This window comes from Macrotis lagotis, chromosome 4 (assembly GCF_037893015.1).
Source record: "Macrotis lagotis isolate mMagLag1 chromosome 4, bilby.v1.9.chrom.fasta, whole genome shotgun sequence".
NCBI lineage: Eukaryota > Metazoa > Chordata > Mammalia > Peramelemorphia > Peramelidae > Macrotis > Macrotis lagotis.
The window spans coordinates 211,711,120-211,731,509 of NC_133661.1; the positions used below are offsets into that span (position 1 = coordinate 211,711,120).

A 20,390-nucleotide genomic window follows, 5' to 3' on the forward strand; every position below is an offset into this window, starting at 1 on the left:
CATTTCCTTTGGGTGAACTGTACAGGATGTTCTGGAATTAAGTTTACCATCTTTGAGATTTTCTACAAGAAAATCTCAACACCCAGAAGAACTGAGTAGATAACAAACAGAACAATCTAAGTCTGAGACTATTTAGTTTTCTTATGTCATAAAACATTTTGCTTTTACTGAAATGGAATTCCAATGAAGAAATGATGCTTTGTCCAGATAGAAAATGTGTGTTTTCTTTTTCAAGATAAGTAAATAAAAAAATTTCTGAGATTATCCCAGGCAAATAGAGTTAAAGCTATTTGGTTACTTGCTCTTATTTTTATTGGCTAGGAACTCCATAAATAAACATGGGCATTAAATCTTCAAACTGACTGAATGTATTTCCAGAGCTGCAGTTTCTAAAGAGAATTCTACACTTTATATTTTAATGATTTAACATTTGTCTCTACATTGTAAAACTCACAAGATGACTTTAGGTGAATTTTATGAAGCATTTCCTAGTTAAGACATACTTCATTAATACCAGGTATAATTTAAATGACTATACTATACACAGATGAAGAACAAGATAATCTGATGTTAATACTTCACATGTCTTTAACATCTATGCAATATTGAATTAGAACTGTCAGATTAATAGTGATTAAGGTGCTCGCTTCGGCAGCACATATACTAAAATTGGAACGATACAGAGAAGATTAGCATTAGCCCCTGCGCAAGGATGATACACAAATTCGTGAAGTGTTCCATATTTTTAGAGAGAGAGGAAAAAAACCTACTGAATAAAAGTGACAAAGAATGGGAAAAAAAATAGTGATTAAGCAGAAGTGCATGGTTGTGTATGTATGTACCTATAATCTTATACATCAGAATCACTAGATAATAGTTAATCTTATAATAAAAATTTGTAGCCATGTTTCTATTAAGGAGTTATATATAACATGATCATTAAAAAATACATTTAAAACTACCATCACATAGGCTACAATTTTCTCCTAATATTTTTATGAGATATGTTGCAGTTATACACATTAAAAAGAAAATGAACTAGTTAAAGTGAATACCAAAAAGCAATAGAATTTTAGGATTCTGATTTGATATCAAACTATATAGCGTACAATGGATCTCACAGAATTCTTTCCTTCTTTTTACCAAGAATTGTAGTAGGGACAGTGAGACAGACAATACAAATAAGAATGATCATTTCTCTCAGGGAAATGGCTAGATAAGTATAAGATCTTGATAATGATTTTATATATATATATATTTTTTCATATTTTCATTATATTTTCACTAATTTTCTCCCCACAAACATTTTTAAAGAAAAAAAGAAAGCAAAGAAATTATTTTTCTTTATAGAGTTTCAAGGATACCTGTAAACAGGATGAGGCAGCATTACAGTTCTGACCATATACTAGGAGCTTGTAACATAAACGAACACAATAAGCTAAAGGCCCATAACATAAAACTTAATAACTGCATTTGATGATACCTGTCCGACATCTTCATATCCCTTTTGGGGAAACTTTATATTTAATTATATGAATGATCTTTTATGCAAAGACAATTTCTTGGTTTGGTTTTTACATTTTTTTAAAAATTTATTTAAGGCAATGGAATTAAGTGACTTGCCCAAGGTCACATGGCTAGGAAATTATTAAGTGTCTGAGACTGGATTTGGACACGGGTACTCCTGACTCCAGGACCAGTATTCTAGCCGCTGAGCCACCTAGCTGCCTCTCAAAGACAATTTCTTAAAGATTAAAGAGGATCTCAGATTGTGAAAAGCAGATCTTAAGATCACTGCATTATTTAAATACTTATTCTGAATATATTTCAATAGTCTGTTGCAGTTAAGGCACAAAATATATAAAACCCAAATTTTATTTTAAATGCTTAAATGGAAAAAAGGAAAGCCCTAGTTTTACTATTAGTATTCCAAGAATAAAAAGGTTCTAAATGAAAATTAGGTTAGTAGCATAACATTAGTTTTAGTTGAAACTTCTTTGATAAACAACTGATTAAATAGAAGTGTCACTATGTTACAGTATAGAATATGAATAAAAGGGGATGGAACCAGAAGGGATAAATGATTAATGGGGCAGCTAAAGGTCATTTGGGCATTTAGCATGAACAAGAATATATTTAGTTCAAGAATGAAGTAAAAATTATTATAAAAATAATAGCCCCAAAGAATTATATGCCCTTAAAAGAGTCCATATCTTTATTTGGTTTAATATCACCTACAATTTCCAATGCTTCTCTTCCCTTGTCTTAAGATAAAGACTTTTAAAAAAGTTTAGTAACACTAAATAATACATCATAAAAGGTAGGCATTATAAACCCTATTGAACTATACAACAAATCAATTATTTGTTGAGAACTCACTAGGTGTCAGACACTATGTTTGCCACTGCAACATACTAAAAATATATACTACACATGAAACAATCCCTATTCACAACCAGTTTACATTTCACTGGACAAAATAACATATAAATGCATATACAGAATAAATATAAGGAGAACGAATACAGCATATTAAATACAAGAAAGCTTGAGAGTAATAGTTCTAGCAGTTGAGGTCAGGAAAAGTTTAATGTCCAAGTTGGTTCTTAAAATATATTTTCAAAGAAGGGAGGGAGTTTATAAAATGGAAGCAAGTGAGGGTACAATCTAGATACTGGGGATGATGACTGAAAAGGCAAGGGATGCAAATGTCATTTGCAAGGGAAAAAAGTCAGTTGGTTAGGTCAAAGAGTGGGAGAAGGGGAATAATGTAATGAAGGTAAAAAGATACGATGGGGCAAGTTTGTGAAGGGCTTTGTGAGCATAAATTTGTATTTGGTCTGGAGGAAATAAGGAGCCACTGAAGGGGTTGGGGTTACCATCCCTTCAGCAACCACCACTGATTGAAGTAATTAAAGTTCAGATGACGGTTAGCATTTTTAGTAATCAAATGTTTTTTATTTAAGGTATATAGCTTTTTTTAAAAAGACATTATACTATTACCTATATAATAGACTGTTAAACATAACTTTTAACTGTGTTTAAAAGAATGATTTAGCCAGATCTATATTTAAGGAAAATTACCTTGGAAGTAGAGTGGCTGATGGTCTAAAGTGGGGAGAGATCAACTGGAAGGCCAATGCAAGACATCACGAGGCCTGAACTAAAAGTGGTGACCAGAGAGATGTTGGAAATAAGATTTAGCAACTGCTTATATATGAAGATTAAGTAAAAGGGAAGAGTCAAAGATGATACCCTGGATACCCTCTGGTGACTGGAAGAATAGGGGAAATTTAGAAGAGGGGAAGGTTTGAGGAGAAAGATATTGGATTCCCTTCTGGACATTCTGACTTGAGATGCCAATGTGACATCCAGTTTGAAATGTCCAATGGCAAATTGTTGAAAAGAATAGTGTCATGAAAGCCTGCAGAAGAGAAAGTTATCTGGAAAAGTGTGGCCAATAGTGTCAAATGGAAGAGAAAGGTCAAAAGGAAGAGAACTGAAAAAAAAAACCCAAAATATTAGATAATGGCAATTAAGAGAATATTGATAACTTTGGAAAGAACAGTTTTTAGGGAGTGATGAACAGGGAAACCAAAATGCAAAGATTTGAGGAGTGACTGAGAGGAAGGAAAGTAAAGGAAGTAATTACAGCCAGCTATTTCTGGGAATCTAGTTGAGAAAAAGAGGAAAGATATATACAGAGTGATGGTTTGAAGGAATAGCAAGGACTAGTAAAGTTTTTTCTTTCTTGTAAAAGATGGGAGACTTGGGCATGTTTGAAAACAGAGAGGGGAAAAAAGAGCAGACAGGAAAAGATTGGAGGTAGGAGGGAAAGGAGAATGATAGAAGTTGTAACCTGCTATAGGATATGACAAAGAATGGAATAAGAGCATGTGTAAGGAACTAGTCTTATTATGAAGGTACTTTCTCATGTCTCTTCTTTGGAATCAAACTCAGTATATTTTGATATTCACTCTTTTCAACATTCAATATTTACTATTTTATTATTATTCCTTCCATTAAAGTGTTTGTAGTCTGGTTCCGATTTCTCTGTAATTAGCATATTCATCATTTCTTATAATATAGTAATATCTTATTACATGTATATGTTATAATTTATTCATTTCTTGATTTATGGGTGACAAATAATTTATTTCTACTTTCATGCTACAACAAAAAGTGTTACTATAAATATTTTGGGGGTAATGTGGCACATTCCTTCGGTCCTTGACCTTCTTGGAGGTATGTAAGTACACCCTGGAGATATTGCAGGTTGTTTTAGAACACTGCAATAAAACAAGCCACACACACAATTTTTGGTTTCTCAATGCATTTAAAAGTTAATGCTTACCCTATACAGTAGTCTATTAAGTATGCAACAGTATAATGCCTAAAAAAAAAAAAAAGCTATATACCTTAATTTAAAAATATTTGTTTGCTAAAAATGCTAACCAACATCTGAGTCTTCAGAGAGTCATAATCTTTGTGCTGGTAGAGGATCTTACTTCAATCAATGGTTGTTGCTGAAAGATGGGGTGACTGTGGTGCAATGATGTTTGATGCATCAACTGACTCCTCCTTTCACTTGATTATTTAGAGGCCAATGTAGGGTCATTATTTGGCTTAATTTCAATATTGTTGTAGCTTAGGGAATAGGGAGGCCCAAGGAAGGGGAAAATACAGGGGAACAGCTGGTTAGTGAAGTAATCAGAAGCTATACAATACTTACTAATTAAGTTTGCTATCTTATATGGTCAGGGCTGTGGCACTCCAAAACAATAGTAACTTCAAAGATGACAGATCTTAACAGATATTATAATAAAGAAGAAAATTTGAAATAGTGAGAGAATTTCCAAAATGTGACACAGAGACATAATGTGAGCACATGGTACTGAAAAAAATGGCACCAAAATATTTGCTTGACATAGGGTTGCCACAAACTTTCAATTTGCCAAAAATGCAGTATCATCAGCTAAGGGCAATGAAGTGAAGCACGACAAAACAAGGTAAGCATGAATGCATAGCAGTAAGATCTCTTTCAAACAGTAGGGGCATTTTTCATATTCTATGCATAATTTTGAATTATTTTTAAATTAAAATTATTTTGGCTACATTTCAAGTTTCAAACTATCTCCTTTCCTCCTTCCCCAATCTACACACTAGAGAAGGCAACCATTTGACACTCTGTATATAGTAAAACCATGATATGCATCTCTTTATCAGTTCTATCTCTGAAATTTGACAGAAACTTTATTTCTATGCATTTATTTGAATATTTATGCTTAACTCCTGAAGAGCATACCTTTTTTAAAAAGTGATACTATCATTCCATATAGTTCTCATGTACTTATTTACTTCAAAGACAGTTTTCAACATCAATCTTTGTGCAAACTTTTGAATTCCACATTTTTCTACCACCCTCTTTTCCCTTCCCTCCTCCCTAAGGCAGTGAGCATTCTGTGATAGGTTGTAAATACACAATTGTGTTTAATATATTTCTATATTACTCATGTTGTGAAAGAGAAACAACTAGAACTAAAGGGGGGGAAAACACAAGAAAGAAACAAAAAATATAAAAGAAAATTCAAAAAGTGAACACAGTATGTTTTGCTCTGCATTCAGATGCCATAGTTTTTCCTCTGGATGTTCTCATACACTTTTATGTAAAATCTAAGTGTCTGCTGAATCAGAACATGTTATTAATACCTGTCTGCCCCACTTTGAGGAAGTGTAATATTTCTTTTAAAAAGATGAGAATAAACATTTCAGAATATTCTCTCTGAAAAACTCATGGGTTCTGGAAAAATAAAAGCTGTAATTAGCTGAAATATCTTGTAACAGCAGCCAAGCACAAGAAAGACAAATGAAGGTCAATTTTCTTGGGTTAACCAGCAGTGCATTGTTTATAATCACAAAAGCAATTTGGTAGAGAGAAATAAGATATTAGTGGAATGCTAAAAAAACCCCCATTTTTGCCTTCTTTCAAATCAAATCAAAAGAAAATATAGACTCTTGCCCTCAGATAACTTTACAGACATCCATTCCATTTTTTTGTTTTTCAAATTTATACTTTGTTTTATAATTTAGTGGTGAATAACTGTTGAAAACTAGTATCTAGAAAAGAGGAGTAGGAGTAAGAGAATTTAGATCTACAAAATAAAATAAAATTTTAAGAAAAAACCTAGCATTTGGGTGAAACTAACAATGCAAATTGAGGATACAAGTTGAAGTTCACTGTTTATATAATATATATATATATATATATATATATATATATACACACACACACACACACACACACACACACACACACACATACACACACATATATATGTATACACACATATGTATGTATATAATCTATGAAGTGTCACTTTCATATGTTAGGAAAACATGGTTTTGACTTTGAAATACAAGAAGTAGGCCATTTCACCCCAAGAAAAATAATTCTAGGAGAAATTTGTCAAAAATTCTTAATAAATTATATGACCTTAGTCACTGGGAAAGTTGAGATAACATTAGCCTTTAGAGAATAGGCTATTTTCTAAAAAATTAAATCTCAAATAGTATGGGGTTTTTGTTATTGTTCAGTCATTTTCAATAGTGTCTGATTCTGTGTGAACCTATTCGAGATTTCCTTGGGAAAGACATTGGTGTGTTTTGCCATTTCCTTTTCCACCTCATTTTAGAGATAAGGAAACTAAGACAAATAGGGTTAAGTGGCTTTTTCAGGGTCATATAGTTAGTAAATTCAGATTAGTCTTCCTGACTCCAGGCCTAATAGTCTATTCACTATCACCTCACTGCCCAAAGTGGCATGGTACTGTTATGATATAAAAAAAGACTAATGCTATGCCTCCCCATTCCTTTATCAACCCCTGAAAAAAATGACAGCTGAAAAAAAATCATGAACCTTAAGACTATGGTCATTTATTTCTTACATCAATCCTTACTTTCTAAATCTGAATTTGTGATAATATCTTGCTATTAATAAGGTTTGTTGCTGTGCTAAGCAACAGTGTAGTAAATAAGCAAGAATTCCTACTGTCTTGGTTAGGAGAACTTCCATATATCTAAAAATACTCGTCACACAGAATGGAGTCCTCAGTTTGAAATCAATGTTAGAACTCCTAGAGTCCTAATAAACAAGTAAAGACTAAGATAAAAAGCAAATGAAGCAAATGGTAACTGGCACATAAAAGCCAAGGGGGTGCTAAAAGGGTCAGTATCATGAAAGTATAAAGTAGAGCTTTAGAATATTTTAAAACTGAATGTTATAATAGTGAATAAAGTAAAGTAGAATAATATATATAAAAATGGCAGCCTGCGAAGGAAAAACAGAGGATGTGCAGATATCTATGTTATTGCATGAAAGGTAGAAACTACCACAAACATATTTTGCATGCTGAATTAAGAAAATAATGAATATAGATAAAAAATTATTTTTTGGTTAGACTCATTCCCTAAAGAAAAAAATATATAGTATATCTAAATGAACAACAAGGTTGAATATTTGCTACCAATTTATGGAATTTGCACAAATCTGAATGGTCACAGCAGGTCTAACATTTAAGTGTTAACATCTTTTAACAGAAGGAATTATTTTGGCAAACAAATAAGAGTGAAACAGAAGGCTTTCAAATTATGCAACTCACTGTACTACATTATTCATCACCACATTCTTGCAAAATTATCCTCATAAATCCTTCTAAAGCTGTGAATATCATTCAAGATTTTATATGACAGCTGATATCTATGATGCACAAAACGCATGCTGACCATAAAAGGTCAGCATTAAAAACCTTTCTATGGTTACTAAAAAAATAAAGTCTAACAAATATGGTTAATTCTACATATTTTAATGCCCTATTTAAGCTTAGAATTTAAAAAGTTCACATGGATGGAAAAAGAACTTTAAAAACTCACAGTATTGGGGAAAAAACCCCAGTATAACTTAATATATGGGTAATTTTCATTCCTGAAATATACCCATGGAAGAGCATAGCTTAATCAACCAAAAACCAAGAGGATGGAAAGATATATATGAATGCATAGTGAAATAAGCAGAACCAAGAAAACAATATACACAGTGACTACAATAATGTAAATGGAAAGAATTATACAACAAAAATATCAAATGTAAACATAACAAAATTATAACAATTAAGTAAAATTCAAATGAAGAGATATGAGAATATGTCCCTAACCTACCCATTCAAGGATGTGGGAGAGTCATAGGAGCCACACATTGAAATTACTCAACTTTTTCCATGTATTAATCAATTGTAGTGACATTTTTTCCTCTCTGAAAATATCTGTTATATAGCATGGTTCTCTAGGAAGGCTAAGGATATGGATACTTGGATAACAATGATAATATTACAAAAGGAAAATATCAATAAAAACTTATTTTTAAGAAAAGTAAAAGGAAATAGTAAGAGTCCTTCCCAGAAGGATAGGATTCTAATCAACAACAAAGGAATGATGTGGAAGAAATGACAGTAGGGAGCAAGCATGGGATCTCTGAATTCATGATCAAGAAGGATAAGTAAATTAGGTTGATTTATCATACTATCCCATTTTTGCAAAAGCACAAAGATCACTATGGTTCTGAACATATTTTGATGAGATAACTGTAAATACTGGATTAGAGTTTAAGGGAAATAATGTATCACTATACAGATCTGGGAATCATATGAAAAAAGTTTTTCTTTTGGGAATAGGGAAACCCAAGTATGTTTGTAGGCTAGGAGGTTACAGAGAAGGGAAAATTCATGATAGTGAATAAAGCAGGCAGGGATGAGATTAAGGTTACAATTGCATTAGTTAGCCTTGGGTAGAAGAAATACTTCATCTTTTGAGCCTGGAGAAAAGAGGTCAAGATAAAGTTTAAATGTGTGGTAAGGGGAAGTAATGGAGCTCATAATTCATTCAACAAATAATTACTGAAAACTTGCATACAAAATATTATGGACAAAGACATGTACCCAAGGAACTTCAAATCTAATCTAGTAGGGGAGGCAATATGTACATGTACATAAATATCTACTGGACAAGTTAACTTTTGCAATCTCTGACTTAAAAGAGCCTCTCCTACTCTCCCTATCTCCCAAACTTCACTGCTCCTCAATTTGAAATATATCGGGCATAAATCCCCTAGATATTTATTTTCTCTTATACAAGGTAAAGGGGAAAAGATGGAGGAAAAAAGAGAAAGAGACACTAAACAAGTTACTGTAGCCCAGGAGGATTCCCTTACTAAACCTTATTTTATTCCTTCCCTTCCCCCATCCCTAGTGATTTCTTGAATGTTCTAATATCTTTCTAACATCCTAGAATGCCAGATACTGCATTCTCCCCACAAATCTGATGATTTAAAAAAAAGTCATATATGACAAAAATAGTATTATTCTTGAGTAAAATATATTTTGGCTTATATAGGCTTTTTGTGAGTTGACCTGGGAACCCAACCATTTATAGCATTCTTTCTATGAGAAAGATCATGTTATGTTACAAGCAACTAATTTACAAATGGACATATAGCATAAAGCAGCAAATTCATGAAACATTTTAAAAATTCACACTTCAAAAAAGTAGACAGCTTATACTACAAATAGTAGTTAAGTATATATTACAATTTGGGCTATGTGTGTTTATTGCACAATATCGTCCTTTCCATAATAGTCAGTGTGGCATAGTAGAGAAAAGTTGATCTTGAAGTCATGCAGACCTGGATTCAAGACAGACTTGTATTCAAGTCCTGCCTCTGACACATACTGCCTGTGGATCTTAAGTGAAATAACAAGCTTTCAGTGCTGTAAGTAATTCTCTAGAACTATAAATTGAAGAGAGGGCACTGACCTACACTGGTAGAGGAAATTCTCTATATTAATGAAATCACAGTTGGAAGCCCCTCCCTTATCACCTCTCCTAATAATCTTACTTACTTGTTGTTTCAATACTAAGTTCTTCACTCCTTCCATCACAAACTGTGACCCTGTGTTCATGACCCGGGATAAGAGACTAGGGGGCAAAAATACAAAGATAGATTACTAAATACAAATGACTTTAATAGATTCTCAACATATTGCCTTCTTTTTACAGAATACAAATTGTAACATACTACCTCTGTTTTCATAGACTGCTGTAATTTTGTTGACCATTATAATATTCACAATTATTTTCCAGTCAATAATCATTAACAAAATGGCTAGTATGATGAGTTGTCACATTAGTTAAAATATTTTGTCCTTTAGGTATTTTCCAATTTTAAGGGTCTTCCTTTCCTCTTTTCCTATATTCTTGATGATGAAAATATAATACTGAAGAAAGTAATTAAAATACCTTGCTTTTGCTAGGTTTTTTTAAAAAATGAGCAAGAGGTTGAAAATAAACATCTTTTTATGTCTGCCAACTATTAAAGAGCTACAATTTATTTTAGATTTGAAAAACATTTTGGATTTGTCATCTGAACTTAAGTTTTCAATCTATTCTCTTGATGGCACATGATTGCTGCATTTTAGCCTGAATTTAACTGTTGTATATTAAACTTTAAAAAGCAGTTATATTATTGAAACATTCATCACTCTTAGGAAATTTCATTCAATTATGCCATAAAGTCTCTTCCCAATAAAATGTATTATTTGAATTACTTGTCAAAATAAAAAAATATGAAATATCATAATGGATTAAATAGCAATTTTTGAGGGATTAACCATTAATAGATATACCAAATGTTTTAATTTATCTTAGAAAACCTGTTCACTTACATTTTTTCAAAATTAGAATTCAAGCTATTATGGATAACAATTATTTGTGATTCTCAAACGAAACTTTGTGCTATAGCTAATAACTTTTCCTAAAAACAAAAATTTATAAATCCTTGGTGAGAAGAGTTTTACCATAGGATGGATACATGGGAGGAAAGGGTGGAAAGAAGTTGAACTTTCTTCCTTTGTCAACTCCCAAAAGACAGGATCCAGAGTCTGTTGGTCAAGTTACTCCCTATTACTGTGACTTCACCATTGGTAGAATTCTCCTCTGGACTGCTGCACTGGTTTTCCCAACAAATAAATGTGCCTCAGGAATAGTTTAAATTAATTATATTCCTGCTTGGTTAAATGAAGCAAGAGAAGTTGATTAACCTTTAAAAAAAGTTACTTACCCCATTGGTTTAGTAGTAGTATTTCCATAGCTGGTTGGAGCTGAAGCCATCTTGGCAAAAGCCCTGTGAAATGACAACATGAAGGATAAAGGCTGGTTTTCAAAATTGGCACTGAGAATCATGTTATTATAATTGTGCTTAAGAATATTACTTTTGATTGTGGTAAATCTGAGAATAGAAATAATTTGATCACTATGTATTAATAATTTAAGCAAAAATTCAAACTCTGACAACGTTCTAAAATGTGTTGGCTTAAGAGAACATGAATGATGTCTCAATGATAAAGGATGTCATGAGCAAATTACTTAGTAAACGGAAAAGCATTATGTAAAGTTCATCATTATTACATTTATTCTAAAAACAGTTTGATACTGGGTAGAATAATGAATTTGAGAGTCAGAAAGACTTGATTCAATTCCTCCCTCTAATACTTATTATGTCACTCTGGGCAAGTCACTTAACCTCAAAATAAAATAGTCAACTTTCTAAGCCTTATCTACTCCACAAACACATTGTGATCTATGTTGGTGGAGAAAGCTCCTACCACAATATAGTCTCATTATATTTTTTTTCAGATCAACTTAAAAAAAGGATACAAGGATGTAGTGGAAAGAATACTCACTTGGAAGTCAGGAGACCCTTACTTGGATGATATGTGTAGAGAAAAGGAGACAGATAAGAGGAATGTCGAGGAGGCAGGTTTGGAAAGTGTAGTAACTGGATGTGTGTTTTTAAGTTTAAACTTAAGAGATACTACTAAGTAGTTATTCAAGGGGACAAATAATAGTATAGTAAAAGTTGAAAGGTAAGAGAAAGCTAAGAGGAAATGGTTTATTTACATATTAACTATTTTAAGTAATGTTATAAGGCATTTGGGGTGGAAAGAATAAGGAAGAGCATTCTGTTTCAACATCTAAACAGTGTTCTACCCCATCAAATTAAATGACAACTCTCAAGTGATAAATTTTAAAGGAGAGATTAAAAAAAAGAACTTACTTCCATTGCTTGATATATTGCAAGGGAGTGAGATTGCAGCCTGCATCAGTCAAAGCCTTTTTGTATTGTTCCAAGTCAGCCTGGAATTACAAAATGGAAATATCAAGTAAACCATTATAAACTTTTTCTTCTGTCAATGAACTAGTATGAGTAGTTTGATCAGTGGCTATAACTTTAAATTCTCAAAGATCTCAGAAACTATGGTCCATCTCCAAAAATATTTTGCGTTTTGCACCCTAGAAGACTCTTTGTGGGTTCCCAGACATATTTGGGTTATGTCTTATGGATTATTATCATTTTAATAATAGTTTGTAATATATTTGACAAATGGAAAAACTAAAAACCATGTCTTATGCAGGTAGCTAAAATAAAATGAAAAGGTTAAATTCTCATTACATCAAGTTAAAAAATAATTCTTTTTAGCATTTGTTAACTGATGATTTTTTTATACCAGTGAAATGATGAAAAACTGAAAGAGCAAGATATTTGTTCTTTTATACTCATCTTTCATTTGCGTGTGTGTGTGTGTGTGTGTGTGTGTGTGTGTGTTTGTGTGTGTGTGTGTGTATGTCAAAATAAGTTTGGTGACTGTTGTCTTACCATATCATCTATTTTTATTTCTAATTCTTTCATCTAACTAGTCAGAAATTTGGGTAAATACAGACAACTTATTGGAAGTATGTAACCAGCTATTTTCTGCCTTTTAAAATATGTAATTAAATTCATTTTTTATCATGTTAATTAGTGCTTTAAAATATTGCCAGCTTATCAATTATCTTCCTCAAGAAAGTATTGATGAGACACAAGTATGAGACTATATAATCTTTACAAAGCCCTTTGGTCTTTTTGTTTGTTTGCTTCTTACTCCCAAACCAACATTTCCAAACGTTTTCCACCTTTCTTCCATAACTTTTTTTTAAAGTTTTTTGCAAGGGAAATGGGGTTAAGTGGCTTGCCCAAGGTCACACAGCTTAGTAATTTTTAAGTGTCTGAGGCCGAATTTGAAATCAAGCACTCCTGGCTCCAGGGTTGGTACTCTATCCACTGCACCACCTAGCCACCCCCATAACTATTTTTTTCCACAGTGGTGTCACTGAGTTTTAAATACTGTGTGTAATTTAGAAGGTCCAATTGAGTTCATGATAGAATTTCTTAAGCTCCTCAATTCTTGTAACAAATGCTATTCTTTTACTTCTATTACTTTCGTGCTGAGCTTTTTGTAAATATGTATTATGAGCATGTGATGAAATGACAAAGTGTCTCTCCCATGAAACAATATACACTCATTCTACATTTTTCAGGATAAATGGAGGTGGAATTGACAAAGGTTCTCAAATTCTTCTTCTCAGGAACAAAATAAAAAAAAAATTGTTATATTTTTTACCAGTTTAGCTTTAGATGTTTTTTTTTTTTAACAAAAACATAAGATTCAAGGCCAATATGTAAAATAAAATATATTTTGACAGGATCATTTGTCTTTAAGAGAGATTAGCAATAAAATATTCATAATATTTTAAGTGGGTATAGGGAAACAGAAAATTATAGTACTGAACTATTCTTACAGAAATACATGAATTACCTGAAATGAAATTGATAATTTTAAAAATAAGATAAACAAAACAATAAGGTAGACTGATAATTTGACTGATTTTTTTAACATAATCAAATTTGTCCTTCATTCTTGAAGACCATGACAGCAGGGGGGTGATATCATGACAAACATGAGTGAGAGTATGCTGTGCAGTCATCAGCCTCACTTTCTCCTCCAAAACCATCTGGATTCGGTGGCCAGATAGGAATCAGGATGATGGGAGATGCGAAGAAATCAGGGTTAAATAACTTGCCTGGGAAACACAGCTAGTTAGTGTTAAGTGTATGAGGCCAGATTCAAACTCCTGTCCTCCTGACTCCATGGCCAAGTGCCCTATCTATTCATTTACCCTATAATGACTTAAGGGAGCCTACTTAAATATGGATAAATAGCAGCACAAATCTGAGACTTTAATGATGCTAAATTTCAAATTTGGATGCTTGTCAATTTTCATATTTTTAAGAGAGGGTAAGAATCACTCTATGTCAAATGTTCTTTTTTAAGGTTTCCAAAGCTACCCTGCTCTCTGTGCTTCTTTTTTAAAATCATCACATCAAAATCAACTTATGTCCATACCTTTAGACTAAGTATGCTCCCTCTAATATAGTTACAATTCTCAAGAGTGTGAGAATCTTTCTCCCATGCAGGGATATAACCAGTTTAATCTTTTTTTTATTTAATATTTATTCTCATTTTGTACAAATAATGTTTTTTATACATTAATAAAATATTCTTGTTTAAGAATAAACATAATACCCCCTCCCACCCCCCAAAATACTTATTTGAGCAATAAAGTAAAGGGGACAGAAAAAACTTAAAATTAAAATAAAAAAATAACAGTAATAATTGTAGGTATTGGCCAGGTGGCGCAGTGGATGGAGCACCAGCCCTGGAGCCAGGAGCACCCGAGCCCACATAAAGCCCCATACACCCAACAATCACCCAGCTGTGTGACATGCAAGCCACCCTAACCCCACTGCCCTGCAAAAAACAAAAACAAACAAAAAAAAAGACCCAAAGTAAAATAAAATAGTAATAATAGTAGGGGTGGCTGGGTGGTGGACAGAGCACTGGCCCTTGAGACAGGAGCACCCAGGTCAAATCTGGCCTCAGACACCCAATGATGACTCTGCTATGCGGCCCCAGGCAGGCCACCCAGCCCCATTTGCCCTGCACTCCCCCCAAATAATAATAATAATAATAGTGATAATAATGATAGTAATAAATGTGCTTCACTCTGTGTTCCAACACCAACAACTGTCGTGGGTGGATCTCATTCTTTATGATAAGTCCATCACAAAAGTTACTTCCTTATTTCTCCACCCTTGCCATTGCTGATCACAATTCCCTCCTTTCGTATTTCTCCACTACCACGTACTATATTTTCTCTCTCCTTTCACTCTGACTCTGCTGTAGGGTAGCTGAGTGGTGCAGCAGACAGATCCCTGGCCCTGGGGCCAAGAAGCCCCGAGTCCCCATACCACCCCTTAGGCCCAGAATCCATCTGGCCCTATAGTCCCGGACAGGCCATCCAATCCCAGCCCCTTGCAGGAAGTAAAAAAGAAAATGTGTTATATCTGACCATTCTCCCCCATGGTCCATCCTCTCCTCCATCACTCACATTACCCCCTTTCCCCCTGTCCCTCCCCCTTACTCCAGATGTCTATACCCCATTGAGTATATATGCTGTTTCCTCTCCTAGCCACCTATGATGAAAGCAAAGATTCCCTCATTCCCCCTTGCCTCCCCCTTCCATATCATTGCAATAGCTCATTGTAATAAAGAAAAATCTTATTATATGAAATATCTTGACCTATTCCCCCTCTCCTTTTTCTTTCTTCCATTACATTTCCCTTTCTTCTATTGACTATTTTTACACCATATTTTATCTTCAAATTCAGCTCTCTCCTGTGCTTCATCTATAAAAGTTCCTTCTACCTGCTCTATTAATTGAGAAGGTTCATATGAGTATTATCAGTGTCATTTTTCTATGCAGGAATACATGCAATTCATCATCATTAAGTCTCTCATATTCCCCCCCTCTCCTCCAATCTACATGCTTCACCTGAGTCCTGTATTTGAAGATCAAACCTTCTGTTCAGCTCTGGCCATTCCAACAAGAACATTTGAAATTCCCCTGGTTCATTGAAAGTCCACCTTTTTCCCTGGAAGAGGACATTCAGCCTTGCTGGGTAGTTGATTCTCGGCTGCATTCTAAGCTCTTTTGCCTCCTGGTCCAAGCCCTACGAGCTTTTTAATGTAGCTGCTGCTAAGTCCTCTGAAACCCTGATTGCAGCTCCATGGTATTTGAATTGTGTCCTTTTGGCTGCTTGTAGTATCTTCTCTTTGACTTGGGAGTTCTGGAACTTGGCTATAATATTCCTGGGGGTTATTATTTATTTTTTTTTTGGATCTCCTTCTTGGGGAGATTAGTGGATTCTCTCCATTTCTATTTTGCCCTCTGCTTCTAGGATATCAGGGCAATTTTCCTATAGTAATTCTTTGAAAATGATGTCAAGGCTCTTTTCCTGATCATGACTTTCAGGTATTCCAATAATTATTAAATTATCTTTCCTAAATCTGTTTTCCATATCAGTTGTTTTTTCAATGAGATGTTTCACAATTTCTTCTAATTTCATTCTTTTGGTTTTGAAGTATGGAGTCCTGATTTCTCATACATTCATCAATCTCCCTGAGTTCTATGCTTTGTCTGAAGGATTTGTTTTCCTCAGAGAGCTTTCTTATCTCCTTAACCATCTGGCCAATTTTGCTTTTTTAAAGCATTCTTCTCCTCAACAACTTTTTGAACTGTTTTATCCATTTGACCTAAGCTGGTTTTTAGCATGCTATTTTCTTCAGCACTTTTTTGGATTTCCTTGACTAAGCTGCTGACTTCATTTTCATGTTTTTCCTGCATCTCTCTCATTTCTTTTCCCAGTTTTTCTTCTATCTCCCTCATTTGATTTTCAAAGTCTTTTTTGAGCTCTGTCATAGCCTGAGCCCAGTTTCTGTTTTTCTTGGAGTCTTTAGATGCAGGAGCTTGTGCTTCCTCATCTTCAGACTGAGTATTTTGATCCTTCTTGGGATCATAGATAATGTATTTCTCAATGGTGTTCCTCTTTTATCTCTGCTTGCTCATTTTCCCCAGCCTAAGCCTGTTTTGGGGGTGCTTCCTGAGCTTTTGGGACACTCCCCCAAGGGTCTCTGTGTGTGAGGCTCTGTCCTCCTTCCTGGTCTGTGAATGACCATAAGCGCCCCTCTCTGCCACGGGGCTGAGGTGGGAGAGGCCCTACTGTTCTATTGGGGGGCCTAGACTGCGATCAGGATCTGAATGTGGTCAGAGCCCCAGAGTCCTGTTCCAGGGGCAGAGGACAGAGCTCTGCAGTCTCTCCACTCCCCTCCCTAGGTTCAATGGGCTCATGCCCTGGGGGCTCCTGCTTACTGGCTCTGCCTGCTTCTGTTTCCTGGACCTTAGCTGCAGTGGCCACCCTCCTTGCTGTGTGCCCTGAGGCCTGGGATCCAAGTGCTTGCTCTGGCAGAGGTCCCCCACTATTCCCCCAATTTGTGCCCGATGCTGCCCGACCCCAGGGAGCAGTGCCTTTCTGCTCTTTTCCAGGTTACCTTGAGTAGGAGAACTGCCTCACTGGGTCCCTCTGTGGGTTCTGTCTCTAAGCAGTTTAATCTTGATGGAAAAAAAAAAACACCTTTTCTTTTTTTCTGTTTATCTTTTTCCTCTAGTCTCTTGGGTCTCTTGCTTGAAGATTAAGTTTTCTGTTCAGCCCTGGTCTTTTCATCATGAAAGTTTGAAAGTCACCTATTTTTATGTCCAACTTTTCACCTGAAAGAGTACAAGCAATTTTGCTGGGTAGTAGTTTGCTTGGTTGTAATCCAAGTTCCTTTGACCTCTGGAATAGCATATTCCAAATCCTTCAATAATTTAATTTTGTTGCTGCCAGATCCTGCATAATCCTGACCGTGGCTCCTTGGTATTTTTTCTGATCACCTGGAGGATTTTCTCCTTAATTTGGTAATTTGAGAATTTCACTACAGTATTCCTTGCCATTTTCATTTTGGGATCCTTTTCAGGAGGTGATCAGTGAATTCTTTCATTGACTGTTTTGTCCTCGAGTTCTAGGGTATTAGGGAGTTTTCCTTGATTTCTTGAAAGATGTCCAGGTAGTTTTTTTTTTATTTTTGTTTTGATCATAGCTTTCAGTTAGACCAATAAATAATTCTTAAATTATCTCTCCTGTATCTTTCAGGTCAGTTATTTTTCCAATGAGGTATTTTATGTTTTCTTATTTTCATTTTTTTGATTTTGATTTTACTTAACTGTTTCTTGAACTGTCTCATGAAGTTATCAGCTTCCATTAGACCCCAACATGTTCTTCATTTTCTTTATTCTTTCATTTCATTAGCTTTTGCATCTTTTCCATTTGATACATTTTATTTTTTGTTTGTTCACTTATATTTTTATAGGATTTATTTCTTCTATCAACTTTTGTGCTTCCCTTTGTAAGATGTTGAATTTCTCTTGAAGTCTCTCCCCCCTCCATTTGATTTTTAAAATCCTTTCTGAGATCTTCCAAGAAGTATTTTTTGTCTGGAGACCAAATCATATTCTCCTCTACAGCTTTCCCACGTACTTTTCCCTGCCATCTTTGAGTTGGTGTTTTATTCATCTTTACTTCAAGGTAGCTTTCTACAGACCCTACTTTTTCTCTGACCTTTCTTACTCGTTTTGAGTTTTATTACTGGGTAGTATCCCAAGGTTCTTGTGTTGGGAGAAAGGCTGGCTTGCAAACCTTTGGCACTGAGAATCCTAGAGGCCTGCCCACTGGTCTGGGGTGATCTGCTTTGGGAACACCTGGAGTTTACTCTCTGGGTCAGGTCTTCTAGGTTGGGAATGCCAGGGCTTGCAATCTGGGCTGGGCTCTCCAGTCCCATCATGCTGGCTGAATGGGGGTCTGGGGTACTTGCATTAGCATTCTCTCAGTTCACTTCTTCTGCTGACTTGCTGAGCCTAGATGCCAGGGCTTCCCCTGAAGATCTCTTCTGCAATTGAGATCAAAGAACCTCCTGCTGGTCTCTGCTCTACTCCTTTTCTATTCCCTGCCCTGGGTATGCTCATGCTCTTCCTGAGACAGAGTTTGCTGGAAGATGCTCCACTGTTCATTTGTGGGCTGTTGCTCCAAAATCCATTTAGAAGCTTGATTGGTTGGTTGAGTCTTGTCCTTCATTATCAAAGAAGACCAAAACTATATCACTATGTTTGAGACAAATTACAGTGTGTCCTACTTCGGTTGATCAGACCAATAAGATCTTGGAATGCTCTACCACAGGTAGGGCACAAATAGTTCATGTAAACACCTGGGGTGGGTACTCTAAACTCACATATGTCACCTTTCCTTTGAGCTGCTTCAATTCTGCCTTTCTCCTAAAGTGTAGCACTCTCAAGGAGGAGGGCACATGCCATGCTGGGTGGTCCTGTGCGTGTCTCTCACGTTGCACAATCAATTCTAAAATTTCTCAATGAGGCTTTCAAGGTGTCACTTCTTCTGACCCTCTTGTGCATGCTTGCCCTCTGTGAGTTTTCTATAAAATAGCTTTTCCTGGAAAGTATACATCTGACATTCTATTTTTTTTTTTTTTTAGTTTTTTTGCAAGGCAATGGGGTTAAGTGGCTTAACCAAGGCCACACTGCTAGGTAATTATTAAGTTTCTGAGGCCGGATTTGAACTCAGGTACTCTTGACTACAGGGCCAGTGCTCTATCCACTGCGCCACCTAGCCGCTCCTACATCTGGCATTCTAACAACATGTCCAGCCCACTGTAGTTATACTCTCTGTTAGTAATACTGGAATGCTATGTATTTTAGCTCAAGAAAGGATCTCAATGTCTGGTATCTTCTCCTGCCAGGTGATCTTCAGAACCTTCCTAAGACAATTTAAATGGAAGCAATTCAGTTTCTTGAAATGGTGCTGGTAGACTGTCCAGGTTTCACATGTAGCAATGAAATAAGCACAATGGCTCTGTAGACCTTCAGTTTGGTAGTCATTCTAATACCTCTTCTCTCTCACACTTTCTTTCAGAGTCAACCAAATACTGAGTTAGCTCTGGCAATGTGTGTATCAACCTCACTGGAAAGGACACTGCCAAGTAAGTGAACTTGTCCACAGTTCTCAGAACTTCTCTATTTGCTGTAATCAATGGTATTGCATATGGATGATGTGGTGCTGACTGATGGAGCAAGGATACCCAGGAGAATTTAAGAAAAATTATGGCTAGGTGACATAGTGGATAAAGCACTGGTTCTGGAGTCAGGAGTACCTGGGTTCAAATCCGGTCTCAGACACTTAATAATTACCTAGCTGTGTGGCCTTGGGAAAGCCACTTAACCCCATTTGCCTTGCAAAAACCTAAAAAAAAAAAAAAAACCCAAATAAAAAACAAAAACAAATAAAAAAAAAGAAAATAAAATTACTGCCTTCTTTCCATGGCTCTGGTTCCCACTTTTCTGGGCTTCTTAAGTTTTCTTTTGTTCTTTGCTACACTTTTTTTCTTCCCTCCCTACCTTTCCAGTCTCAGAGAAGGCTACCATTAGAAACAAATATGTTTTTATATGTAAAGGCATAC

General features: G+C 35.1%; 1 protein-coding gene and 1 non-coding gene across 6 annotated transcripts in view; one reads left to right on the forward strand and one right to left on the reverse strand.

The window, feature by feature from the left end:
- The window catches only part of SCFD1 (sec1 family domain containing 1), a 125,153-nt gene that overhangs the window by 8,848 nt on the left and 95,915 nt on the right, over positions 1-20,390 (reverse strand). For all 5 annotated transcript variants that reach the window (XM_074235390.1, XM_074235391.1, XM_074235392.1 and 2 more), the window contains 3 exons: positions 12,164-12,243; positions 11,168-11,230; positions 9,951-10,026 (listed from right to left, as the gene is read on the reverse strand). In XM_074235390.1, the coding sequence (XP_074091491.1) occupies positions 9,951-10,026; positions 11,168-11,230; positions 12,164-12,243 (219 nt within the window). The remainder of the gene's footprint in view (positions 1-9,950; positions 10,027-11,167; positions 11,231-12,163; positions 12,244-20,390) is intronic.
- On the forward strand, positions 640-747 carry LOC141523236 (U6 spliceosomal RNA). Its single transcript, XR_012478422.1, has one exon. It is a non-coding gene; the product is annotated as a U6 spliceosomal RNA (small nuclear RNA).